Below are 27301 nucleotides of genomic sequence, written 5' to 3'. Positions count from 1 at the left end.
ACTCTTGGCTGAAGGATCTACTGTCACTCCTACACTTAGAAAAAATCAAGTACAGCATTAGGGGATATGTCGACAAATTTTATGAAACTTGGAATCCCATTTTTTCCTTAGTTGATTCAACTCGCTCCTTAGATGATTAAAAAGTATGGCTTTAATTAAGATACTCTGACATACCCCCTCTCTAATTGAATCACTCCTAATTTTCCAGCCATGATTTTAAGAGAGACCAGCGGTTGGGTTAGGGATTTGGCGGTCGAACCTTAAACACAACATATAATAACTGCTATAATTATATTTTTGATTTTGCTTTCTAAGCATTTCAGATCCCTCCTCTAATTTTTGTTTGTTATTATTATTATTTATTTATTTTATTTAATTATTATTATTTTATGCAATTGGCTTGTTGGTTAGGTAACTGTTCTCCCCTCCTGTTTTCTCGTTAAAGGGAGAGAATCAGGTTTGCTTATTGTTAACATTTTTCACTGTATTCCTGGGAATGTAGAGGGGTGGGGGATAGGTGAAATGTATTCTCATGTAAGTTAATGTATTGCACCCTTCTAACCCAATAAAAATATATATGGAAAAAAAATGCATTTAGTTAAACATAAATGAGAAATTTATATTTAGTTTAGCCTCCCATCTTACTGTTCTAATAAATCCTCTGCACCAAAAACCCTAAATATAAGCATTACAGATTCAAACAGCAACATCCTGCTTTAATTAGCTCTAAAAAATATCCTGATTGCAAAACATTTTGTCGTACCAAATGCGTCCTCCATGGGCAAATATCTACCTGGCAAATGGGGTTCTTATACTGGCTGAACAGCGTCTGCAGCTTGAGGCCTTTGGCGGCCGCCAGCGCTCGGATCTGGGTGTAAGCGGTCACGGACACTGTGGACGACTTGGACAGGAGGCAGTGGAGCAGACGCAGCAGGGCGAAGGACACCAAGCTGCCCTGAGACGCCCTAACAGAAGCAGAGCAGACAATTTTACACCCAGGTCTCCGCAACCGTAACCGGGAAATAAAAGCTCTGTAGTTTTAAACATTTGCAGGATTAATGAGACTAAACGGGTTGTGTCACCTGCCGATCTCTCCCGTGGTGAGGACTAGAGTGTTACGGAGGTTGTCGTCTCTGTTGGCCTTGGCGTTGCTGAATGCCTCCTTCAGACGTGCGACTAGGAGCTGAGGCGGCAAGTGTTAATAACCCCAAACGACACACGGAAACGGGAGATCATTGAAGTACGTGTTGGCAGGATTCGTCGCTGAAACGGCTCACCTCGTTCAGCGTGCCCTGCTCTGAGCTCTTGGGAGACTCTGTCAGCAGGAAGCGCACCGACTGGCTAAAGCGCGTCCTGACGGCGGGGTCCGAGTCCTCGATGAGGCCGACCAGGGCGCGGAGAGCTGCCCGGGACTCGCCGTCTTCCCCGAGCAGACTCACGTGCCGGCAGAGGTGAGGCAGGGCGTCCAGAAATGCTGCGCGACAGACGGATAAGGTTGTGGGTTTGCCAGATCTCTACAGCACGGCCTCCGCCTTTACAACGCTGTTAAAGCTGATTCAGCTAAACAAAACCCCTCCAGTACCTAGTTTAACACAGCTGGCAGCTTGTGGGCTGAGTAAAGTCAGAAAGGGTTTAACTACAGACGCTTCGAGGGCTGGCGCTTTGTTCCCAGGATGCTCCGTTACAAGACTCCAGCGCAGGCAGAGGACTTCAGGAAGGAACGCGGACTTTACGGCGGAGTCGCAAAGCTTGGAGAGCTCCGACTGGATGCAGGTCAGCTGGCCCACGCTCCTGGCGAGCTCCACCTTCACCTGCTCCGACTGGTCCGCCAGAAGAGGCCTGAAAACAGACCCAAAATAACCGACAGGTAGGGCGAAAACACAGTAGCAACATGGACATGACGTTTACAGCAGAGAACAGAGTGGGGGGTTTACACACAGCAGGGTGGTGCTGATGAGGCCGCGGTGTGAGGGTCCCAGGCGATGAAGCAGGACGGGGAAGACCCTGACGGCCGTGGCTCTCACCGCCTCGCTCTGACTCCGCAGCGCGTTTGTGGAGATGCGTACGCGCCAGCTCTCACACACGCCACGCTGCAGAAAGGCCAGCAGCGACACGCAGTCTGCCTGGACATCAGGTGCTGGAAACACACGTGGGATTTGCTGTTATTTGCTGTTAATAGTGCTTTTCCCGTCATACTGACCACTCAAAGTAAATTACAGTACAGATCTGGTGGAGCACTCCTTATCAGCCACTGTCCTGCAACTTTTACACGGTTAAAACAAACCTGGATCGTTACCAGGCCTCCGCAGAACCTCATGACAAGCAGACCAGGTCATTCAGCTGCCTTATTTAGGTGTCTAAAAGCCCCACTAAGTAACATTTTTACCGTAATACATCCTCTTCTAAGTCCCTGTGACGGTAATCTAAGTGTTTATGAGACGATCGAGTGGTCTGTCATCTCCCCCTGGTGTCTCTGGCTGAAAAACCACTCTTGCAACTTTCCATGCATCCGGCACGCAGAGTGGAGCAAGTGTTTACGACAGTGCTGTTTTCAAAAGGTCCTGTAGGGGGAGCCCCACTTCAAACTTACTTAGTATGGCTGGTTAGAGAGGCATGTAACAGTTTCACGGGCAGTGGCTCTGGAGGACTGACATCGGGGGCTGTTGTGTTAGCTTTTGACAAACACTTAATATATAAATAGATAAATGCACTGCTTCACGATGATAAATAAATACGTATGCAGTTGGTCGATTCCACTAGAATTTTCCGGACTGATCCAGACCTGGATAATCGTTTGTTTGTTCAGTCAGCTGGATAGAAAATGGCCACTGCCAGAGTAATTTCCTACCAATTCTGCATTCTGGACAAGTTGGGAAATTGATTGAAGAATTTTACAAGTCTGGATAAGTATGGGAAATTAAAATGGATTATCTACGCATCCATCCATCAATCATACGACTGTTAAAGCCTATTTCCACTCTCATTCTCAGAGAGTATCGAATTGCACATTTCTGTAAATGAAGCATCACAGCGGTTCATATCGTTCATAAACGAACGGATATCAGACTTCTCGGACACTGATACAAACTTGCATGCTCTAATGTAAAAAACAAAAAACACTCCTGTAAATACTTAGTCTGTTGTCTCTGTGTGTTATCTGTGTACATCATGAGCCAATGTCTGCTTCAAAGGACATTTCACCATGGTAACACACGGTGATGATAAAAATGATACTTGATTTATGCATCCATCAATCTTATTTTTCCGTAATTAATTCTTAAAATAATTAAATCAATTTACGAACTTGTCTAGATTTCTACAGAATACAGAATTGTCATTTTTAGGCAGGTAATTATATTACTGTGGCACTGGTGAGTTTTTTTAATCAATTGTTTCCTTATGTGTCATTTTCTCCCCATAAATAAGTGCACTCAAATATAAGGATGAATTTCTAACCTTTCAGAGTGCGATTATGCTTCTGCAATAACAAGATATAATCATTCCAAGGCTTTGAAGGCTTACACAACTTTAAATGTAGACGATTTCTGAATTCTGGGATTATTTTGACCATTTTAAAAGCAAAAGTCTCATTGACCCACTGACTTGGGACGTGACAGGATTACTTACAATAGCAGAAGCTGAGCCTCTGAGCCAGGGCGGACAGCCCGGAGGGTAACCCTGAACCCTTGAAGGCCGAGCCAGACTTGTTGTCACACACCCAAGGCAGAGACAGCAGGGCACACACGCGCCGCTGGAGCCCATCTTCTATCTGGCTGTTCACTATACATATATGATAACACATTATGACTTCCAGTACTGTTATCATAAAAAAAACATGCTGTTAAAGATGCATTCTGCACGAGGCATTAGTAAATATGACAGAAACAATGAACATACTCCCATCATCTTACATGTCAGGTAGAGAATAGAGTCGATAACCCTGATGGTTGACTGATAAGCAGACTTAAAGTGGTCCTGATGAGAGACGGGTCGAGACGCTCCCTCTAACAGTGACTGACAGCTCTTCAGCACCCGGCCCATAGTCTCAGTGGACACCCAGATGAATGGACAGGAGGTGCTGACAAAGCAAAAAACAAAAAAACAACGAGTGAGTGACATTTTCAGTCTGACTCATCACAAGTATGTCAAAGCGACGTAGAGCTCAGTCTGTTTGAAGGCAGGAACCTGATGGGTGAGGAGCAGAGGGCCGCCAGGTGGAGGATGAGGGCCAGGCCCTGTAGGGCGGACAGGCTCTGGGAGCTCTCTGCTTCTGCCGAGTTTGAGTCCAAAAGAGCCAGCAGCTCCTCGAGGCGACGGCTTAGCGTGGCCCAAACCTCGCTGCCAACACGCATGTCCAACTCGCTGAACACACAAAGACACATGATGACTCGCATGCTGGAGTTTAAAAGAAATACACGTTTATAACAGAGATTTGATAATTTTTTTATTGCAAAGCGGCTTTTATACCGAGCTATGTGGCATGATTACTGAAGAGTTGCACTTTCAGGGCACTTTTAAAATGACAATTATTAAGAGATGCTGTATTGAAGGAAAATACATTTTTAAACCTTGGTGCGCTACTTTTAAAACAAAACATATATTTAATAAAGTCAAAGTCTTTATGTCGAAAAAGAGCCAAATGTTGTGGTATTTGAATAAGGGATGCACGATATAACAGCATTTTCTTTAAAGGTTTGTGTGCAGTCAGATTTCCACCAATAAGAGCGCTTAATTTGAATGCGCCACAGAACAACCGACCAACGAGAAGCCTTGCGCTAAAATATCGCGAGATGACAGTACTCGGAGATTTCGCTGGAAAACAATGTGGGAAAAGACGCACGGGCCGAGGGAATTTCGATACATTTGCGGAAAATGATCGGGGAAAATAGGAAAGAAACACCGTGGAATTAAAAATCTTTATAGCTGCGCCCTTATTTCATTTTCAGGGGAAAACCCTGTAAAAGAAGCACGGACCTCCACTTTCTGGGTCTCGCAGCAGAGATCCTTTAAGAATTTAACCAGTAAAGTAAAAACTGCTTTTAGCCTTTAGAACAGGAGTGTCAAACTCATTTTGGTTTAGGGGCCGCATTCAGCTTAATCTGATCTCAAGAGGGCCACACGAATAAACTCATTGCAAGATTAAATAGAACTAATAAAAGGACTTTTTGTTGATTTTTATATTAAATGAATTTCACTTCAGCGTTTTTAAGAAAGGTATGTGCAATTTCAACAATACTTTTACTCGATTAAACATTTACTTAAGTGCATTGTGCATAAGAACAGCGCCCCTCGTGGACGTTATAGGAACTGCAGATTTTAGATTAAACGAAGTACATGTTTTTTTCAATAATTGTTTTATCATTCTCTTCCTTTTATCTCCTTTCTTTCACATTTTCTTTTTTTCTTCTTTTCCTTCCTTTCCTCTCCTACTTTCCCATTGTAGTGTCTATATCATTTGAGATATTCCCCGCATGAATCATAATAAAACTATTCACATTCATAAATCAAGCGGAGCACTATGGCAAAAGCAGTACTGCTCCACTTGTGAAAGTCAAATCTGATGAGCTCTTTTTGGCATTAAGACAACAATTCTTACTGCCACATTGCCAGACAGGACACTGGGGGAAAAAATAATAATGATAATGCATTTAGCCACAGGGCTGGACTAAATTGTTCGGCGGGCCGTATGTTTGACACCCCTGCTTTAGATTAAAGTCACCCAAAGGTTTTAAGTTTGATGATGTTTTGGTTGTTTTTAACCAACCTGATGCCAGATCTGCAGGACCTTTTGGCAGGAGTCTCTCCATCTCCTGACTTCTGCATCACAACAGCTTTCTCAGCCTTGAGTGCAGCTTGGAGGAACCCTTCTGCACACTGCAAAACACAACAGAGGTAAAAAAGGGAGGTACTGAACACGTGACAACCACTGTAGGGGTTAAAGGAAAAAAAAAAACATAACAGATTCTTACTTCAGCTTGATTTTCTGTCCCCACGGTGCACGCCAGCGTCCTGCAGACACCCGCCACCCGCTGCCTCCTCAGCAGAGCGGCCCCTTCAGAACTCGGGACAGACAGCGAGAAGCCGAAGAGCACGCAGAGAGCCTCGGTGAGCTCCGACCCCAACGCAACCCCGCCTCCTCCGAGATCGCAAACGCACTCGAACATCTGCAAGAGGTAAACGGACTCGAAGCCCGAGTGGGAAATGAACGGCGACTGAAAGAAACAGCGGGTGAGCTTCAGCAGCTCTCCTCCGTAGGGTTCCTCCTCATTCGAGCTGTTGTGGGTTTTGAGAAGGTGCAGGAAGGCAGCGAAGAAACTGTGGTTCTGCAGGTCGTCGAATTTCCTCAGCTCCACCAGTTTCCTTAACATCGCCATGGAAATCTTCCTCAGTCTGGTGTTCCCGTTGGCCAAGACGGAGCAGGCGGTCTCGCAGGCCGTGCCCAGGTCGTGACAGGAAACGACGCCCCTTAAAGAGTCGGTCACGACGCCAAGAGCGACGGCGGTCAGGCACTCTAAGGCAGCCGGGGACGAGAGCACGAGAGGAGTCTGGGTAAGGTAGGGGGCGCACGCGGCGGAGGAGAGGAAGCGGCCGAGCTTTACGGGCCACTGGTTCTGTGCGCATCCTGACAGCGCGGCTAAATGAGCGAAGAGGATGTCGCTGAGGTCTTGGCCCAGTAGGACGTATTCCTCGACGAGGCAGCTGAAGATGAAGGGCACCCGGACCCTCAGAGAGTGAAGCAAGGAGCACAGCACAGCGGAGACTCGCCCGTGAATGGCGTCGCAGCACGGAGCCGCCCCCACGCGGAGCAAACGCACCACCACCCACTTACAGAAGTCTGAAAAGGAAAAACAAGGACACGAAGAAAACAGTGTTGGTGAATGTTGGCGTAACCTCAAAATGTTTTGTTTATCCGTTTCTTTTTTTTTTAAGATAGTGCCTACCAGCACAGTTTTGTGTGGTGTCCGGGAACTCGCCAGGCTGACAGGCAGGGTTGGCAAACATCAGAGACGAAGACTTGACTATATGCTGCACAAAGTCCAGCAGCATCACACAAGCCGGCTCCGAACTGGACTTCTTATTTAAACCTAGAGCAACTGAAAAACAAAAAAAGATTATTTATTGCTGTCAGTAGTTTAAGTAATATTTTTTTACTAAAAGATGTTTGTTTTTTTAAAGCTACATTTAACAAATGACAAAAATCTTGAATTACCCAAAACCCATTCAGGACACTAATGGATAAATCCATAATTACCAAAGATGATATAAACATGTTCCTAACCATGTTTCATACCCAAAAGCCATACTCGTATTTCCAGACTTCTGGGACCCTCATTGGTCATGGTCTGTAAACTTTTACTAAGATTCAAAGCAAATATTTTAACTGGAGGTCAAACTCAAGCCTATAACACCAAGGAACTACTTCTGAGACCTCCACCTCTTTAATAAAGTTAGTACTTTCCCCAGAAACCTGTGGTAATTAGTAAATATGTTAATAAATGTAACCTTCATGTTCTGTGTAAAATAGCAGAATGCTCCTTAAGTGTGCCATATGTTTTTTTATATAGCGTAGAAAATCTTGTTTTTTAGTTAGGAACATTATATCATCGCAACTCTATTGTGGTTAATAAAGAACAAAATAGTATAAAATCATTTGGATCTTTTGGAGAAAACCAGGTGATGTTTCATACCATCTAAGGTAAAAGTGTCCAATAAACAGCTCAATTTAGAATTTTTTTAATTGAAGCATATGTATGAATGGAAGGAAGGAAGGAAGAAAGGAATGGGTTAAAGGGTGGACGGATGATATAAAATTTACATTTACACAGTGGGACAGAAACTTAACTCTGGAAATATAAACATTTACTATTTTCTTTTTTTCTGATCCAAACCTGGAAAAAAAAAAGACTTCCAGACTCTTCCTGAAATGTGTAGGAAGCCTGTGTCAGTCGAAGTTTCCCAGACGCATTTTGTAGCAATCTACAAAATCTAAACAGTGGATTTTACAAAGTAAACTATAACTTAGCAAATAAGACTGCCGCTGCTTAGCTCAGATCTAAAGCTGTATTTCCTGCTATTAATGCTCACTTACCAACATCTACATCTGCCAGTATCCTGTCAATGAACTGGCAGAGGATCTGTCGGGGTTTCTGTACCGCCGAGTCGTATTCAGCAGCACTGGCACTGCAAATATTAAACACAGTATTATCATTTACTGACAGAGTCATTTAACTGCGACACATACTTTAATAGATGAACCACAGACAGTATGTAGGTAGACGCCCCATTGACTGGCGCTGCCTATAGACCCCTTGCATCTGACGTCACAGTCACGTGATCGGGGGTGCGCGCCTCCATCTTGGTGGGCAGGCTAGCCTAACAGCCCGTCTACTACATGACAAAACGGGTGATTTAGAGCGTACTTTTAGTTAGTTTATTTTTGGAATCTAAACAATGCCTACGACTTGTTGTGCTCCCGGTTGCCATCTTGGATGGGTCTCTAACGCCCCCAGTGCATTTATTTGTGCTGAGGAAGCTGTTTGCCCAACTTAAATAAATCATAACTTCCTGAATTTTTACCCGATTTTCACACGGTTTGGTTTGTTACAAATGGCAGAGATGTGGTTACACATAAAATAACATGTTTTAATGCTGAAAAACGTTGTTTAATTGTCTTTAACAGACAAAAATACGACATATTAATGTATTAAAAACATCATTCCACACTGAAATACTTTGTTTTATGCCATTTAACAAAGACAGACATGTTATGGCATATTATTAAATATGTAAAGAAATACATGCTATCATGCTGAAATACTTTGTTTTATGCTCTTAAATAAGGAGACATGTGGTATCACATATTGATAAATGTATAAAATAAGATATTTGGCTTTTCTCCAAATATCTGCAGTAAAATAACAAAATATTTTTTTCTAATTATTGTATAAGTAACCATTTAACATAATATGAAGTGTTTGTTGTCACCGCTTTTGGTTTTGGAGAAATAAACGACAGACAAATTAATGTGTTGGATGGGCATTATAAGAAACTTTGACTTGGGTTTTCTCCAATAATCTACAGTACAATTATGAAATATGTATTCTAATTATAACATATGTGTCCCTTTAACATAATGTGAAGAGACTTTGTTGTCACCTCTTGTGATTTTGGAGAAATAAATTACTGAAAATGTGACAAACATATCCAGAATGGGCATTATAAGGGACTTTGACTTTTTCCCCCAAAAATGAGTAAAATTAAGAGATAAATATTCTGGTTATATTATGTGTCTTAAAGTAATATCTCTTTCATAAATATAATTTTCTGGGGGCTATGCTTCTATCTTTTTCGCCTGCATGTCCACCTCTGCTGCTTAGTTACCGTAATGCACCATTTACGAGCGACACTAATCTTTACAACAGAGCGACCGTCGGCTGGCTTGACCGATCATTTCCAAGCGTCGGCTCACTTGACCACAGTCAATATGGCAGCGACGCAGAATGCACTTCAGTTCGTAAAGAGGCGTCTACTGTCTATGAGCGTCTGATGTTTATGAGATGAACTGCTAGCAGGTTAGCTTTTGGCCAACTTCTTACCCACCTAGCTAGCTCCTGAAGAGCCGGTATCATAGCGGACATTTCCAGTCCCTCCATTTTTATACTTCCTTATTATATCGCTGTGCGACACTCTATCAAGTAGCTTTTAGCGATATAAGCCGGGACATTTGGACGGAGACACTCTCCCAGCAGCTGTCCGTCCATCCCATGAGTTTCGAAAACTTTCGCTCCAAAATGACGTTTCATTTGATACGGTATCCACCGAGGCTCAATAGACTCGAGCACGAACTCGAGTCATTCTTCTTCTTCCTCTTTCTATTTATTGGCGGATTGCAAACAGCTTCAAGGCGCATTCCGCCACCTACTGTACAAGAATGTGCTACTTCACGACCGCCACAAAATAAATTATATTTTTCAGTTTAGTATCATGTAAGTCTGTGAGTAATGTTTTTCTAACATTATAAATATATTCTTTGTCCCCTTCCCTACCTAATATTCCTTTCAAACTCCATTCTCCTCCTGCCCTTTGCACCATTTCCTTTAATTTCTCTCTTTGAGTTAAATATACTACACATTTCATTACCTTATGTTCAACATGTTCTTTTTCTGCACAAACTGCACACTGTTCATTAGTTCTTTTCCCCATTCTGTATAGAATGTCATTTAGTAATGTTTGACCTATCCGTAATCTTATCATCATTACTTCTTTATTTTTTCCTCCTAAGTTCTTCGTTACTAATATTGACGTTTGTATTTGATATGTCTCTCCCTTTCTTGTCTTCATTCCATCTTTTCTGCCATATTTCTAAATCTTTTCTTTTGATTTATTGTTTTACCCTCACCTTTCCCAAATGGAATATGTAATGTTATTTCCTTCCCTAACACCCTTTTAGCCAGTTTATCTGCCATTTCGTTTCCTTTTACCCCCTAATGTGCTGGCACCCAGCAAAACTGTATATCCATACCACCCCTGTGCAATCTAAACAAACTGGGATGCATTTCTAATATAAGATCCTTCCTATTGTTTCCTTTAAACTGAATACTTTCTATTACTGCCTTTGAATGTGACGTCCTCCATCCACTGCAAACTTATGATGACTGCGACCATCTCTGCTGTGAAAACTGATAAATTATCTGAAAGCCGTTTACTAAATGTATGTTTGAAACTCCAGGATATAAATATCCCCACTCCTACACCCCCTTTTGTGTTCTTTGAGCCGTCTGTGTAAATCTATAGGTAATTAAAATAATGATGTCTAATGCATACGCTCGTTTTTACCCCTGTTTAATTTAATTTCCGTTCTTTCTTCTTTTCAATTAGATTAATATCTGCTTTTATCTTTGGACATAGCCAAAAAGGAATTGTACCAACTGGATTACTCTGAGAGAATATTTTATTATCTAGTTCATATTCTTAAGCCCATTTATTTCCTTCCCACTCAAACTCATTCCTTTAAAACCTGCTGGATTTTCTTCTTTACTTCCTTTTAATTTGATCCAGTATGTCAATGCCTTTTTAATTCTTCTCAGTTCTAACGGAGTCTTGTCATTTTCTATTAATAACACATTTATGGGAGTGGTCTTTATTGCTCCTGAACATAACCTTAATGCACTATATTGTAATTGTAATTTTTTTGTAATGTTGAATTAGCTGCTGCTCCACACACAATACAACCATAATCTGTGGCTGATCTCATTAGAGCCCTGTAGAGGTTTAATATAATGATTGATTATCTGTTATCCGGTCAATTCCTGTCACTACTTTCATTAAATGCATTACTTTTTTTCATTTTATTTCTCTTGAATAGACTTGTCCTAGTCGAGTCATTATTAATGTGGCTCGTTAATAATAATAATAACGAGCCACATAGTATTCTTCTTCTTCTTCTTATTATTATTATTTTTAATCACCACAATTATGCATTCTCCTTAGTTTAATGGTAAACAGGACCACGTCTATCCAACAACTTTTACTGAAATGTAGACTTTGGTGCATGGAAATCTGCCTTTAATTCAATTCTTAAAACTGGCTACCAGCATGCATTTCCAAGGAAAGATTGACCCAAAATCATGTTTCTACTGCTGAGAGTAGACCATTTTTTAAATCAAGTCCACAAGAATTTGCAAACTGGATGATTGTCTTTTAATAAGGCAAATGTAAAAATGCTTTTCAAGTTTTGGATCAGCAATGAGATACATATCCCTCTCCAGCAGAAAATCTCACTTATTTGTTTAATTCCACATATTGCATGCTCGTATTTTTTGTGGAGCAGATAATAAACAATATCATTTTTTGGTCATTTGTTTTGTTTTTCAAATTATATTTTTTGGCACTCGAGTGCTTTTGACTTGACAATTCTGGCCGACGTGACACAATGTTTGAACATCCCTGGTCCATAGGAATGTTGAATCATCCAGTGGGTAAAACGGATGTTTTATTTAAGCAATAAATTCCATTTGTCCTAAAACTAAAGTTAAATAGATGTGAAACAATCTCTTCTCTCCTTCCAATCCCCCCTTTTTTATCCTGAAAGCCTGTGGAGCTGCTGCATGTAGTTTATAGCTTTTTACTAGCCTGATAAACCTATATTGAGAAACCTGATTCAATTGCCTAAGACTAATAAATCAGTTTTATCACGTGGCACAACCTTTAGAAAAAAATGTACATAGAGAGTAACCACACACACATTTTGAACTTTTCTATTTAATAGTTGTCATCTTCAATAATTCAACAGAAATTTTTTATGCACGACTTGCATAGGCTCGACAAGAAGGCCTTTTTGAGAGATAATTATTTTCCCCACCTCTGGTTAATCTTTAATAGCAGAGGTAGTGAACACTGTAGAATAGGAATGGCTTAATATGTATTAAGCAAATGAGTTCTAAATCATAGCTAAACAAATGCAGCGGCTTTACAAGCAGGAAAGGAATCCAAATGTTGGTTAAGGCCACGAGGAAGGAAAAATGAGAATGGCCAGTAGATTTGTTCTGGTGATCGTAGCAAAGGTACAGCTCAAAGAAAATAAACAAAAACAGTGGTAATGAAAAAAAAAATTGCTGAAAATAAAATGCAAACACTTTTTCCTTTTTGTTTAAAAAAAAAAAACACACGGTTTTCTGTTTAGCGTTTGCCTCTTTTCAAGTCGTGTCCCATGAGGCAGGCAAACACCGTCATCACCATTTTACTTTTGACCTCCACCAAGTCATCCGGCAGGGCGTAGACACGAGCGCCGATCTTACGAGCCAATGAGATCGCATACCTGGGAGAAAACAGGCGAAGGGAAATGAATAAGGAAATGAAGGAACCGAATTTAAAAAAAAAAGAAGAAAAAGAAAATATTTCTGTCTTTACTTGGCATTGTTGAGCTTCTCATCATTCTTCAGGACTCCCCTTTCACCTCTCTTGACCATGTCCCACTTGACCATGCCGGGGGCGATGGCGTCAATCAGGTCAATCACCGGCAAACTGGTGCTGATCAGCTTGTCCTGCGCAGAGCATAGAACAGGATTGCGTTCAAGTGCCGCTTTAAATGCACGGCTGCCTTCAGAAGTGTACACCAGCCGGTTAAAATGGCAAGTTTTAGTGCTGCAAAACAAACGAGAGCTTTAGAAATCATTCCAGAGTTTTTTCACAAACACTTCGACTTATATCTGATGCATCATAGTTGAAAAACAGATCTGTAAGACTGATAAAAATGCATATAAACTAACGGTACAATAACCAAGTAGCATAAATGTGCACAACCTTCAATACTTACTCTGTCACTGCACATTTTGATTAAATTTCAACTTTCAGTTATCTTGGGTTGGAGCTTGTTGGCATTCCACAGCCGGTCTTGAAAATGTTTGCCTGCTCTACCTTAAAAAAGTTCTCCAGATCTCTCAGACTGTGAAAACATCTCTTGTTCAGACCCATAGAAAGGTATTCGTCATAGCTTTTTTTTTCATCAGCACATTCATTCACAAAGTTTAAAACGATTTTAGATGGGCCAGTTTTACCATACCATACCATATAGCGCTTAAAAACAGTCAACAGCTGAAACAAAGTGCCACAAGCTAAAACACATCCATTAAAAAAATTAAATCAAAAAGATAATGCATAAAAGAAACAATAAAACCAATTAAAAATGAAAACTAAGTCTCGCTCGTGGTAAAAGCCAAAGAATAATAGTGGGTTCTAAGGTGAGTTTTAAAAGTGAGCAGTGAAGTTTTGAAAGAAAAAGCTTGTGTTGAACAGCCCTGTTTGTCTAGACATTAAGAAATAGGAGAGTTGGATGATCAGTGTTTTTATTGGCCTTCCCCCCCCCCCCCCCCCCCCCCCCCCCAAACAGGGATAAATTCAATAAAGATTGCTTCATATGTATTATATAAAGTAGATGTTATGGTGCAGATAAGCTCATTTCAACCCCTATCACTGGGTAAGCTTACAGGAATGAAAAGCAATTATTGATAAAACCCAAAGTATATTAAAATAATATTACAGTATCTGCAAATGTAATTACAGCTTCACTGACCAGCTTGACGTCTCTTAATTTTTTTTTAATTTATAAAAATTCCATACTTTTTAAAATTATCATTGACTATTTTACCTATGCAGATAGAAAGGCATAAATAGATGAGACTTTTGAGAAAAATATCAAAACAATATGATACAATATAATACAAAGAGGGGTAAGTTATCTTAAATATCATAATGAAGCATCTTAAAGTGTTTACACTTTTGCACCCTGGCTATTGCACCATGTCTTTGGTTCTCAGCTGAACTGGACGGCATAGTTCTGCAATAATTACCCCAAATATCATGGTCTTGGTGTTAACGTCACAAAAACCCAGTCTTTTAACCGGGTTTGTACTCTGTCGAGAGCCGCTTGTTACACCCACCTTGAAGCTGCTGATCTGCGTGTCCTTGTGTCTCTCCTTCAGGGTGGCGTTGACCCAGTCCAGGATAAACTGATCCACAACTTTCTTCCCGTTGTCCAAATCTGACAGAACCAGGACGGAGTACCTGAAGGAGGACGAGCAGAACCGAGACTGTAAAAAAAAGGGCGGCTGAAACTGAAGGGCAGAGAGCAGCACTTTCTGGGGCGCCTACCTTCTCATCAGCTGCCAGACGAGAGCCAGGGTGTGCGTGCGACTCCCCTCGTTTAGGTTTTCTCCTCCGACTCCGACCAGCGAGAAGTTAGCTTCGTCCCTGCTCAGCTTCACGGCGTAGTTACAGTTCTCCAGCTAGAGCACAGCATGGGAAAACTCAGCCATCCTTGTACCGAGCGCACGACTTTACTCGCGCTCACAACTAACGTGTTTCTGCTATTTTGCTTACGGCACCTTTTTCATATTTCCCCCCAGTTGAGGGTAAGGAGGATTGTTGACTTTCTTCCAGTTCACGACCACTCTGACTTTTTCTAGAAGCTGCAGAATCACCAAGCCATCACAAAGGTCCCTGCAAGATGTGGATATAGACAATAATGGATATTCACATAGAAAACACTTGAATATGACTTAAGGTTTCAAGTGGTGTTATAAATGCTTAAGTCCAAACATTGTGTGGTGTGCATTTGTAACCCCCCCACCCCCCCTTTATATGATGCCCCTAAATAAAATTAAGAAAAATGATCTGCCTTCAGGCGTAACCTGATCGTATCATTAAAACAATGTCCCAGCTTTGAATATCTCAGTTCATCAACTGAAAATGGACCATGAGAAAACAACCAACACATGAAAGTCCACCTAACCCGGGGATCTGCATCCCTTACAATGCAAAGAGACATTTTTGTCCTTAGTCTAGCTAAGAAAAACTCATTTCAAACTGCAAACGTTAGATGAGCTTTTGAAAAAGGAATCCTTGTACCTACTATAACAAATCTGTTTTCATTTTTAAACAACCACAATCTTATTTCTTTTCTTGGGTATTAGAATAAAGAAAAACGTGAAACCTTTGCAAAAACGATGATGAATACTTTTTCTGCCATTGGGTATTATTTGCGGAAAATCACGCGGGAAAAAAAACACATTTAAATGGTAAATGGTCTGCACTTGTATAGTTTTATCGAGTCTGGTGACCCCAAAGCGCTTTACACTACAATCAGTCATTCACCCATTCATTCACATGCAAAATGAAGCTATTTTGGTCATATTCATGTGTTAGAATGGCCCAGTTAAAGTCAAGACCTAGTTTTGATTGACAATATATAAAAAAAGACGTTAAATAAATGCTGATCACTGGTGCTCAAGATTCAATCTGACCGAGCTTGAGCTATTTTGCAAAGAAGAATGAGCAAAAATGTTAAGTCTTCATAATGTATGTACAAAGCTATGCTATACTCTAGAAGATTTGTAAACGTATATGTATTCTGCAGCAAAAAAAAAAAAAAATAGTTCTAACTATTGATTGAGCGGGGAAGAGTACAAATGACCGGTAATCTTTTTAGATTAAAAACCACCAGTCAGTTAAATATTTATGACATAATATGAATTATTTAGCAAGGAACTGTTTCTCACCCAACTGTAGCCTTTTCCCTACACAATAAACGTTACGTATTTCCTTGTCTTTGGCTATCTGTAGGAATTTGAGCGCCGATATCCTCCTCAGATAAGAATAATTACCCTCGTGGGCAACTGGCGACCTACCGATATAGATGATTTACACGCGGAGAGACACCCAGAGAATTCATCCAGTTGCGAAAGGTTTTCTCCTCTCTGGTTTCCGCTGACAAGACATAAATACATAACACAGGTTGCCATTCACCACAACTTCCGTATTCCTCTCTCTTCATATACATTGTCAAAGAGCTGACTTTGACTGCCTTTTAGTTTTCTATTCATTAAAAAAAAAACATGCCTCACCCTCTATGTGTTCCCCGTCCAGATTATACTTTGCCTTCTGCAGACCAGGATGCATGTTAAACAGGTTGGCCACGAAGGCCAGGTTGAGTTTGCTGTTCCCAGACGTGACGTCGCGCGGGGAAACAAACTGCCGGCAGTCCAGCTTGGCCGCCTCCTGCAGCATCAGCTCTGCCCTTCGCTCCAAATCCCGCTCCTTCACATTCACATGCATACTAATGTACTTTAACTGGCCATTGTTGGGATTTACGCAAATTTCATAGGAGCAAACCGACTCACGCTGAGGCCGGCCATGTTGATTTTGATCCCCATGTGGAACTCGTCTTCATCTTGAGGGGCAATCTGGTCCAACAGGTAGAAGTAGGCCCTCGAGTCCTTCAAAGGCAAAAGAATCAAATATTGTTCCATCACTGTCTGCGCTTCCTTTTCTGACTGACGCTGTGAATGCTCTGCTAAGCACCTTGATATCAGCACTGAAGTTGCTGATAGTCTCTGTTCCCGCGTTGATTAAGTGGTAGTTGACCCATCGCAGAAGCAGCTCCTCGGGAGACAGAGACATGAGATGTTCCAGCTCTTCTCCCTCCATCAGAAGGGAAATCAAGCCTGGAGTCAAACAAGAGTGACATGTTGGAGGAGAAATGGGAGAACAAGCCCAACCTTTCTGGTTTCCCAGCGAGAATCCTCACAGTGTTATAAAGAAAACTCAGAAATTGGAAAAAGGGGAATGGAGTTGGGAAACTGCAGAGGAAAGTAGCGCTTTAGGTAACGTAGGTGAGTGAATGAATGAGTGAGTACTGACCTTCATTCCTGGTGATTTCTATATCAGCAAAGAGGCCAACCTTGATAATCTGCCAGAGCAGTCCCAGGACCAGGTGGGGTTTCCCAGCCATCAGGTCATGGGCATCAATGCTCACCACTGTGCAGCCGATGGCTGAGGCCGAGTTCAGGGCCAAGACGATATTTTCCTGTGAATGCACATGAAAACATAAAAACATGTTTATTTTGATGAATCAAATCATAAACTGTTTTTTTTTTTAAAAAGTAGTGTCATTTTTACCATGAAAATGCCCGCCAAGGACAATAGCTACAACCTAAAATACATCATCATAGCTTTTTTCTTAGAAACATTCCCACGTTGACTTCAGACAGACATGTTTTTCACAAATTTAGACAATAAAGATAAAGGAGCCAAAAAGTAAAAGTTAAAAACACGCTTGGCCTATGACTTGATAAAATTTTATATTGGCATTTGAGAAAAATATAATAATAAAAAAGATCCAGTGATGGTAATGATGGTTTTCAAAGCGCAAAAAGAAGGAGGGAAAGGTCTAATTGGTAAGGACATTTTAGCCTAAGTGGAAGTTTGTCAGTGTCTGCCATGATAAGTGCTCTCCAAATGACGTAGTTAGTAAGAAAGGAGGTAGGAAAAGGAGCCTGTATGCTTCCTAGCGCAGTTCCTTTAGCATAGGAACCTTGCAATGTCCCTAACTGCTGCTAAGGAGCTATAAGGAATCCCACAATCCTTTGCGTGATATAATGAATAAGCACAGCCCACCTCATGGAAATTAACAAAAATGTCTGGAGAGAAAAGAGCGCACACTTGTAAGTTTCACATATTACAAGCAGGAGCTCAGAGCTATAATTAGACATTTCAGAAGCAGCCATAGAAAAGTTACTTCCTGTTTGCAGAAGGGTAGTCCCAAAGTTAAATAAAGATGTTTTATATAACAGATCTAACTACACTCCAGATAGTGTATCTCTAAGTTGTAGATTTGAAAAAAAAATGTCATGCAGGGATCCCAGCTATTGTAACAAAGACTGATAGCATAACATTTTTTTTTCCAAGTGCTCAAAGGCAACTACACCTCTTCTCTTGTGTTCAGATGACGTTTCACCTCTTATCCAAAAAGCTCTTGTGTCTCTGAACCTGGGTTGGCACTATCAGACGAAAGGCTGACTTATGCTCTCCTTACACATGTAATTAGCTTCGGCCTCATGCTTGCAGTTTGTTCACTGGCAGTGAAGCAGTAAACAAATTGTAGCCACCAAAAGGAAGCTCTGAGTTAGACGGCATACTGGGCGTTTTTTTTTTTTTTTTTTTACTTTTTTTGGAATGACCATGACCTGGATGACTGAGAATCTTCACCAGCACATTAAAAGAGGCATTAAATTAGATGGAGATGGTCTTTCTGGCTATTTTTTATGTCACCATTTAGATTTAAAATGTAAAAATAAATAAATAAATAAATAAATAGAGTAGTGAAGTCAAACTCCTTGATTGTACACACAGTCATGGCCAAATAAAGCTGATTCCGAAATGGTGAACTTGCACCATTTCAGTGATCTTTCTTCTTTTCCCTGATTGCTATATTGGGCTACACTGTCTAAAACATGAAGGAAATCAACACAGAAGAGAAATTTAGTCCATTTGCTTCTACATATATTTAACGTTGAGCATAAATGGGCCTTTATAAGCTATGGTCAGAATAATCACACTAATAGGACCGTCCTAATGGGGCCATTAAGGTCCCATCAGTCATTGTGCCCGTCCTCCATCGCCTTCAATATTTGGCTCGTGTCGAACATTTCACCTAAAAATTCAAAATGGAAGTCCTATGGTGTGAACTGGTGTAAAGAGATCCAAAGAAATATCTGAAATAGAAGGGTTAGGTCTTTGTCCAAATTCAGTATCACGGATATTTTACATGAAACAAATATTGTCAGTTTGGAAAACAGGTGCTAAAAGAGTGCTGATGCCGCTGCATCTGGCCATTTTAAATGTTTGGACTGCACCTTGTAAGTTTAAATTACCTCAGCTTTAAAAAAAAAAGCACATTTCTCATTGTTTTGACTTATTGTGAACATAAAGCATGTCTTCGTTGAAAAGCAAAGCGTTTGGCCACCATCAGTGCTAAAGAATAGATTCATTCATAAAGTTGCTGTCTTTGCAAATCTTGAAAGAAAACAACTCACCCTCATTGTGAAGGTGGTGAATTTCTTTGTGTTGATGACTCTTTCATCAATCGTGTCAGGCTGGGACAGGTTGATCAGCTTACTGAAAGAGAAAGAGCAGCATGAGAGTGGGGTTCGAAGGGGACCACTGGGCGAGGCATGGAGCTGACTTGAAAGATTTACAGCCATCTATTTGTCCCTTTTTTAAAGAGCCTCTGATAGTGCAAAAGTCCATCATGCAGGAAGACAATCGTGCTGCATGTAAATGTGCACGGAAGTTGGGTGAACCGCCATAAAGCAATATAACATGTTATCACGTTGATCCTCCTGCAACCTTTGCAGCAACATAAAACACTGTCCGCCATGTTCTGAATGAAGCTTACTAAACTTGTGTCATTACAATACAAAGTACAAATGCACAGACTGCATTGCACCATCAGGAGAGCACAATCGACAACTGGTAATCTGAAATAACTATGAGATTAATGAAAAAAGATCACAGTGAATTAGTCAAACCGTATCATATATCTAAATAGGCCACTATTTCACTTAAACCCATTGATGACTTTATTTAAGCCAGAAAGCTCTTTGTAAAATGTTTTCAAAGAGGAATACACTAAGGTAGGAATTCCAATAGAGCCAATAGTGTGTAAAGTGTATAACCTGATGCAGCAGGTCTTATTAGACACTTACGTGTATTTTAATAAAAAGCTTCTTCTCACAATAAAAATAAGTTTGTATTCAGTTTCTAATGACAAACTTTATTCTCAATGACTTCTACTTAATTTTTTGCTTTTATAAAGAAAGGTTTTCAATCATTTTGATCTTTGACTGAATTGTGATTTCTTTGAATTGTCTTGCAATGACTAGATAAATATGGGTTATTTAATACCAGGTATGGATAGGTGGAAACAATAGGTGCACATGTATGCTTCCGATTAATGAAAGATGAACATACATTAGTGTGTTTGTGGTTGCATTTGCATTAGTAGAGGTGGATGTGTGTGCGCGCAGTACCATAAGACGATGCCGTCACGGAGGGAGGCAAAAAGGCTCTCATCATTCGGATCTACAGGCAGCAGATGACGGCAGTCGGGATCTTTCCCCAAAGATTTGTTGATCCATCGAGCAAAAGCTACTTTCTCTTCATCTGAGAGAGACAAAAAAGAACTTTTGGATATGATGCTCAGTTGTAACATAGTCACAGATTCTCTCTATGCAGGACCACGTTTGATCCGATACTGTTTGTTTTAGGTTTTGATCGTGTCAGTGATCTTTTGCCTATAACAGGTTTCAAAATGATTCAACTTGTCCCTCAGAATCATACTTCACAGATGGCCAAAATGGAAAAGAGAGTAAAAAACAGCAACAAGTAGACCTCAACAACAGTTCAACTTAGGTACAATAAACTATGCAGGGGTTGCATGTTCTTTGTAGTCACTGCTGATTACAGCCTGTTGGGGCAGGGGGGGGGGTCTTATTTTCATACGTGGGGTTTCATCTGATGTTTAAGTACCGTAAACTATTGCACACGTTCAACTACAGATCTACATTTCATGGTTTTGGCATCTGCAAAGAACGGACACTCTCAGCTCTAGTAGAACCTCAGTAATCAGACACTTAACCGTGCGACAAACCAGGACTTTGTCACAGCTTTTGCCATAAATACATTTGAAGGATTGTTTTGGGGGGTATGTATGTCTCTTCCAGCTTTGAACATACAATATACAGACAAAGATTTCTCTTTGCAAAACAGTTTGAGCTTAATCAGACTGAAAGGAGAGAGCCTATGAGCATCAATTGATTAAAGGTATTACATTTCCCTGTTGATGAAAGGCATCCACCCAGCACCAAGTTAAACTGTGGGGATGGTGTTTTCAAGGTGATGTGCTGTGCTACTTTTCTGTCACCCATGTTCCCTTGCATGTCCCCCAACACACAGGTGTAGGGGGGATGCAACAGACCTTCTCATTTTGGTGCAATTTATTCTAAGATTACATTACACATACAGAGTATGGACTTTGTTTACCAATTAGCAGATTTTAGAATGCAAACGAATGCAGTGGGCTTGGCTTAGGTTATCAGAGCTAAGCAAAAAATGCAATCCAAATATTAGTTTATAAAAAAAATTATATAAATCATGCATTTGTTTACTTCCACTTACGTATGCCCTTCTTTGCAATTAAAGTGATCTCTATTATGGACTGGTAAACCCACACCCTAATGCCAATTTTATATAAATTTAGACTCTTTATAACTAAATCTTTAACACTACATCTGCTTTAATTGGAAATGGGCTTTAATTTATTTAAACAAAGAGTCTGTACACTGTCAGTTTACACACCATAAAAGGTTTCAGCGAGGAAACCTCACAAACACACACCTTCGGACAGTATGCGTGACTTTTGTCTCACCAGAATAGGAGTGCTGTGTTCCCTCGCAGGAGACTCCTGACTTTCCTCCGAAGGAGTAGATCCCATCTTTCCTAGTGAGTATCTTTTTGAACGACCCACTGATCTCCTTACTCTTCAGATCTTGGTAAATCTGACCACAAACACACTGTGTTACTCCACATGTGACCAAGGGGAGGGGTGGGGTGGGGGTGGGGGGGGGGGGTCAGATGATTGTCGGTTCAAGACTTACAGAAACAAATTCGTTGAAGCTGATTTTTCCGTCTTTATTTGTATCTCCAGCCATAAAGGTCTCAACGATCTCTCGCACTTTGTACCCGGGCAGGTGGAGGCTTGCTTCTCTGAACAGCTCCTGAAGCTCGAAGTCACTCACATAGCCACTTTTGTCAATATCTGGACAGAGAAACAAAATAATGCTTACACAGACATACTTTAAAACAGTGCATACTAGTCTTGAATAATCATTTCCTGGTGATTGCAAAGTAGTTACTGATTAGAAATGGCACCATTATAGAGAACAGAAATGTTCTCTTTGGTTGTGTTCGCCAAGCGCAACCAGCTTTCTACTGTTTTCTACTTGTTTGTTTAATTATATAAAAACATATTGGCAGTCGGTTCATAAAAAAAAGGTTTAATCACCAGAAAACAATGTTAAATTTTGTACTTCTTGGGTCTTGTCAAATATCAAGGGTATGAGTTCAGACATTGACTAAAAGCAGAAATCCAAATTCTTGGAGCTCTTGAAGTCGGTTGTTTAATTTTTCTCACCAACCCCAACCTCAGAATTCAAAATGGCTGCCGAACAACGGAAACTTACTGGTATTTGCAGTTAGAAAACAGTTCACTTTCACTTGTGATGGTTTGTAAATCATTAAGTCTGTCCCTGTTCATTGTACTGAACAACTGTGTTTGAATACATAACATGCAAATAATTTTTTTTTTTTTGTTTGTTTTTTATCAGTATCACTAATGGAAAACAAATGGTGACTCAGCACAACAACCAGCCAGGTGCTACTACAGCTAGCTTTTAGCTCCTTGTTCTTAGTAGCTTTACGATTCAGTTTCTTTACTTGTTAGTTCTTTCTAACTCATCTGCGAATAATTCCACACACCCTGAGTTATGTGACTTAGGCTTTGTACTTTGATAACCTGATCTGCATAAATTATCAGATGTGTTACAATGTAGTACTTCCTGCTAAACGATGAAGATCAATCACATATTCACCAGGAGGTGAGAACAATCTTATGAATTTATCTTATACATACTTGATATGTACCAATGCAGTACCTACAAATCTAATTGCAGTCTAAGCCTTTGTTCTCCAGCGCTCCTGTTAGAGTGTTTACACACTATCAGATTGGGGTAAGCAACAAATTAAAACCACAGACTCATCTTTGATGATATAGCAAAGAGTAGATTAATTACATCTGGGCTCAGTGCCAAGATCTCTAATCGCTAGAACAAGTTGCCACATATAGAATCTCACAATCATCTTTGGTCTTGCATCAGCATTTCTACTTCAAGTTATTATTCACTATCTGAAACATTGTACTAACATTGCTGACCACATGAATTTGTCTCCTAACCAAGACCTGGATTCTCTCCGTCACAAATTATCAGTTGCACTTGTATCAGGGGGGTAATTTTAAAAACAAAATAACACACAACAGATACAAGTCGAGAGTAAATGCGATAATAGGTCAGTAAGGGATCAATTTAGGCAAATTGCCCCTCTGAATCATCGGCCCACTCTGAATCAAGCCATCTACAACCCAGAACCAGAGAGCGTATCCTCTGAACTTCTTCACGTCTCTCCATGTTTTTAATAAATCCCAATATGATTGTGTATTTTTTTTCCCCCTGCACCTACTTTTGCACTTGTAGTGTGATTCTCAAAGCCCCGCCCACAGACATGTATTTTTTTTTTAAAGAATTTCCTACTCTGGTTTAGGTTTGGCCAATCTATTTTAGATATTTGAGATGTTTAAATGCAATCTGAAATCCTTAAAAATGGCCAAATAACCCTTTAGTTGAACCCGAATGAGAACTTTAAATCAGTTCAGCTTCTTAATCTGGCAGCAACATACGTACTTCTCCATAGGGTTTGCAGACCACAGCGGGCGTTCACTTGCCATTCACTGGACATGCTAATAAATTATATAAATTTAAAAAAGTGTCCATATAAAAACGAGCAGATATGTTTTTTCCCGGTTCTTTTTCTTTAAAGCGGCCATGGTGCCCCTCAGGCCGTGCAACCTTGAGCAGTGAGCCCTACCACTTACAGCAAAACAACTCACTAATTTGTATATTTATAATAATAGTGAAACATCCGTTTATGATATTGCTGATTATTCCGGCTATCATTTTTAAAACAATAGACTTGTGAGCTTTAACTAATAGAATCAACAAAGATCTCACTGACACATCCAAGCACTCATCATTCACAAAGTCCACCCACAGGAACCATTCAGACAATAAAACCTGAATTAGAATTGAACTGTTATGTGCTTTACAGTGGACAGTAAAAGTCTCGCTTTGGTCTTTAATCTCAGCAATAAACCTGCAGGCTGAGATTAAAGTGCGTGCAAGTGAGAGTAAAAAAAAAAAAATGGCGTGATACTGACCAATTTTATTAAAGGCCTCTTGGAGGTCCTCCAGATCCTCTCTGGAAATCTGCGTATAGCTCTTGTCCATAGTGGCTCCTGTTTTTATCTACCCCGAAACACAGGAAACATGAAGAAGTTAGCAATGTTTTTGTAAAAAGGAGCTGAATCTTGGAGAAGGTGGACTACAGATTTACTAAATGTGTTAGTTAGCAGATTTAAACAGAATAAAGAATCATAACGCATTTCCATTGCACTACTTGGTTATCATATTCATAGATTTTCCACTGTTTTTGAAGCGGGAACGTTTACCGAAACTTTGCTTAATCAGACTTTCTTGAGGAACCTAAAGGAGAAAAAAAAATTAAGAATGGACAGTAACTCATACCTTGGTTTAAAGGCCCGGCTGCAGGAGTCAAGTCTATCTGAGCTCTGCAGCTTCCCGCTGGTACAGAAGAGAAGGATCGTGGAGAAGGCCAACAGCTGATTACAACTCCCAGGTGGAGTCACTGGGAGAGGGCTCACGGTGGACCTTTGGTCCGCCTGGACCTGGGATGGGCGTAGCTAGACAGTTAACATTTAACCATGTCATCGTGTTATTCTCCTTAAGTGGAAATTAATATTTGAGTCGGGCAAGTGGGAGGACCAAAAAGTGTTGAAATATGTTTTATCAGTGCTGTGGGGTCAAAGGAAAGGTCAAGAATAAATGTAACGTATCATGTAACATGAAAGGAGTTATACTTAAAAAGAAAAGAAAGTCTTATAAGTCTAAAGCACCCTTTTAAAAATATCCATGAAGCTATAAAAAGAGCGCAATTAACGAAAACAATTATTTCATTTCCAAACAAAAGTGAAAACGGAACAGTCTAAATCAGAACAATGTACATAATCACAAACCTGTTTGGAAAAAGTCAATGGAAATCTCTTTTTTTAAAAAGTATAACATCCAGTCTACTGCTCAGTCCGGGACACTCCCAGATGTGTTTTATAAGAGGAAATGATCACGGGAGGGCAGGTTTTTTAGATTTTTTCCCCCCCTTTTATATATATATATATATATATATATATATATATATATATATATATATATATATATATATATATATATATATATATATATATATATATATATATATATATGTGTGTGTGTGTATATATATGTATACAAAATTGGAAAGTGTGGCATTTATTTGTATTCATCTCTCCTAGAGTGGATGATTTCAAAATTAATATCTGAAAAGACAGGCGGGCAGGCATTTTCTATCCATGTCCTTATATGGCCCCTAAATAAAAACCCCAGTAACTAATCACATTCAGAAGTTTCCTAATTAGTAAACAGTGTCCACCTGTGTGTAATTTCCTCCGAGCGTAAACAAAGCTGTTCTCATTAAGTCCTTTGAGTTTTTTTTTTTTTGTTTTTTTTTGAGAGCTTTAGTGGAAAGCCCTTGGCAACTCTGGAGGAGCAGGAGAGATCCACGGTGAAGGTGCGGTAATATGTCTTCGGTCATAAACACCTACCGCACCTTCAGATGCAGGTCTACACAGCTCCACAGACCGAATGAGACCCAGCTCATATAACTGTGTTGTCCCTGGAATGACGAAACAGTGGATCCTGACTTTAGATTTCAATTAACAACATGTTTCCATGGCAAACATAACTAAGCGATGAGGCTGGTCTTGCCATTTATCCCTTTATGCATTAAGGCCTATTTTGGCCAAACTTTACACAGCTTTTTATTTCTATGGATCAGAAAATCTGAAAATGTAGCTCTAACCACCTGTAGGTTTTTCCTGCACCTATCAGACCAATTTTATACATTGTGCAAAAAGGTCCATCGCAGTTAGTGTGTGAAGTGGGAAGCAAGAATTTAAGTAAAGAGCTTACATCCAATCCCAGGCAGGCTGAAAGGGCAGAGAGTCCACAGTAGGCCAATCCAGAGAATAAATCAGCTAGCTGGGAATAGTTTTTGGTCCCTTTTTTCCTTCATCTACTTTCTTGCCCCTCCTTTTAAACCCCTTTTTCAAACTTTTCATTAACCCATTCCCCTCACTTCCAGTGTTTCCCCCTGCTGTATTTACTTTTCACCTCTGATGGAAAACATACACACACACAAGACCACAATCACCCATTACACAAATCCGAGCAAAATCTTCCATCTTGGCTTAAAGCAGCAGGATACATAAAATGATATTAAAATAGATGTAAATTTGAACCTTTTACTCTGCGCAAAGACTGCATCTTCCTGGTCCCCTCAGCTCTCTTCTCTTCCTCTGACACCTGATCAGCCTCGTTTCACTCCATGACTCCACGGCGCTCTCCTGTTACCCATCATCATCATCGCTGATCTCAGGTAAGCGCTCCTGCCGTCTGTTCATGTGGAAAGGGCACCTCTGGTTGCTTCTCCTGAACCCCGGTCAGATCTTAAGCCCTCTCACAAGCCCCCCTGCATTATTCAGCCAAACCTAAGACCACGTGTGGAGGAAAATACAGAATAGCACAAACACTGTACTGCTGTGGGCAAAAGTTGAGAGACTTACAGAAAAATGATCTCATACTCCATTGAAATCAATGTTTTAATCTCAATAGTAAGTTAAGCCAACTAACTTGGAAAAAGTGGTATCCCCACACATGAATGCTCTCACTGGTTCATTGTTGGTATTATACAGGATTGACAGTAAAATTCACCTTTTTTCTCTCCAGACAGTTCTTTTTCCAGTGCCCCAAACCGTCTGACGAGTGCTTCGCCTGAGAAGAGAACTTCCCCCAAGTCCTCTGTGGTCGGATCCGGGTACCTCCGGCAAAATGTCAGCCTTCTCTTGTTTTTCGGGAGAGAAGTGGCTTCTTTGCGACAGCTTCTTGACACCAGATCAGCATCCAAATGCCTTTGTTTTCACAGTGCGTGCAGAAACACTACCTCCTGTCTTCTGTCACCCTAG

At 40.5% G+C, this 27301-nt stretch overlaps 2 protein-coding genes across 3 annotated transcripts in view; both read right to left on the bottom strand.

Moving 5' to 3' along the window:
* The window catches only part of atr (ATR serine/threonine kinase), a 32077-nt gene extending 22226 nt beyond the window's left edge, over positions 1-9851 (bottom strand). The window contains exons 1-13 of the mRNA XM_012875730.3: positions 9601-9851; positions 8090-8181; positions 6942-7094; positions 5970-6835; positions 5765-5874; positions 4186-4362; positions 3912-4078; positions 3628-3780; positions 1939-2137; positions 1583-1839; positions 1278-1474; positions 1083-1183; positions 794-965 (exon numbers count right to left, since the gene is read on the bottom strand). Of these exons, the coding sequence (XP_012731184.2) occupies positions 794-965; positions 1083-1183; positions 1278-1474; positions 1583-1839; positions 1939-2137; positions 3628-3780; positions 3912-4078; positions 4186-4362; positions 5765-5874; positions 5970-6835; positions 6942-7094; positions 8090-8181; positions 9601-9653 (2697 nt within the window). The 5' untranslated portion in view covers positions 9654-9851. The remainder of the gene's footprint in view (positions 1-793; positions 966-1082; positions 1184-1277; positions 1475-1582; positions 1840-1938; positions 2138-3627; positions 3781-3911; positions 4079-4185; positions 4363-5764; positions 5875-5969; positions 6836-6941; positions 7095-8089; positions 8182-9600) is intronic.
* A 2393-nt stretch (positions 9852-12244) lies between these two features.
* LOC105935378 (plastin-1) lies at positions 12245-26814 on the bottom strand. Of its 2 annotated transcripts, none has more exons than XM_036150672.1 (17): positions 26579-26814; positions 24753-24928; positions 24386-24478; positions 21993-22153; positions 21764-21893; positions 20367-20499; positions 19371-19452; positions 17197-17362; positions 16858-17000; positions 16677-16772; positions 16401-16593; positions 16185-16263; positions 14883-14997; positions 14650-14783; positions 14439-14562; positions 12910-13043; positions 12245-12817 (listed from the first exon to the last, which is right to left on the bottom strand). In XM_036150672.1, exons 3-17 carry the CDS (start codon positions 24453-24455, stop codon positions 12679-12681), a joined length of 1899 nt encoding a protein of 632 aa, XP_036006565.1. In that variant the 5' UTR covers positions 24456-24478; positions 24753-24928; positions 26579-26814; the 3' UTR covers positions 12245-12678. The 2 variants fall into 2 exon arrangements, with proteins under 2 accessions (XP_036006565.1, XP_036006564.1); XM_036150671.1 differs by having other exon boundaries at positions 24386-24473.
* Positions 26815-27301: the final 487 nt, after the last annotated feature.

This window comes from Fundulus heteroclitus, chromosome 19 (assembly GCF_011125445.2).
Source record: "Fundulus heteroclitus isolate FHET01 chromosome 19, MU-UCD_Fhet_4.1, whole genome shotgun sequence".
NCBI lineage: Eukaryota > Metazoa > Chordata > Actinopteri > Cyprinodontiformes > Fundulidae > Fundulus > Fundulus heteroclitus.
The sequence above is the reverse complement of the archived record's forward strand: the minus strand, read 5'-3'. Positions and strand labels throughout refer to the sequence as shown.

Coding starts and splice junctions, on each gene's coding strand:
- LOC105935378 (XM_036150672.1), bottom strand. CDS start 24,455: ATGGACAAGAGCTATACGCAGATTTCCAGAGAGGATCTGGAGGACCTC. Junction 17,363..19,370: donor TCACCACCTTCACAATGAGG/GTGAGTTGTTTT, acceptor GTGCATTCACAG/GAAAATATCGTCTTGGCCCT. Junction 14,784..14,882: donor TGGGGGGAAATATGAAAAAG/GTGCCGTAAGCA, acceptor GCTGTGCTCTAG/CTGGAGAACTGTAACTACGC.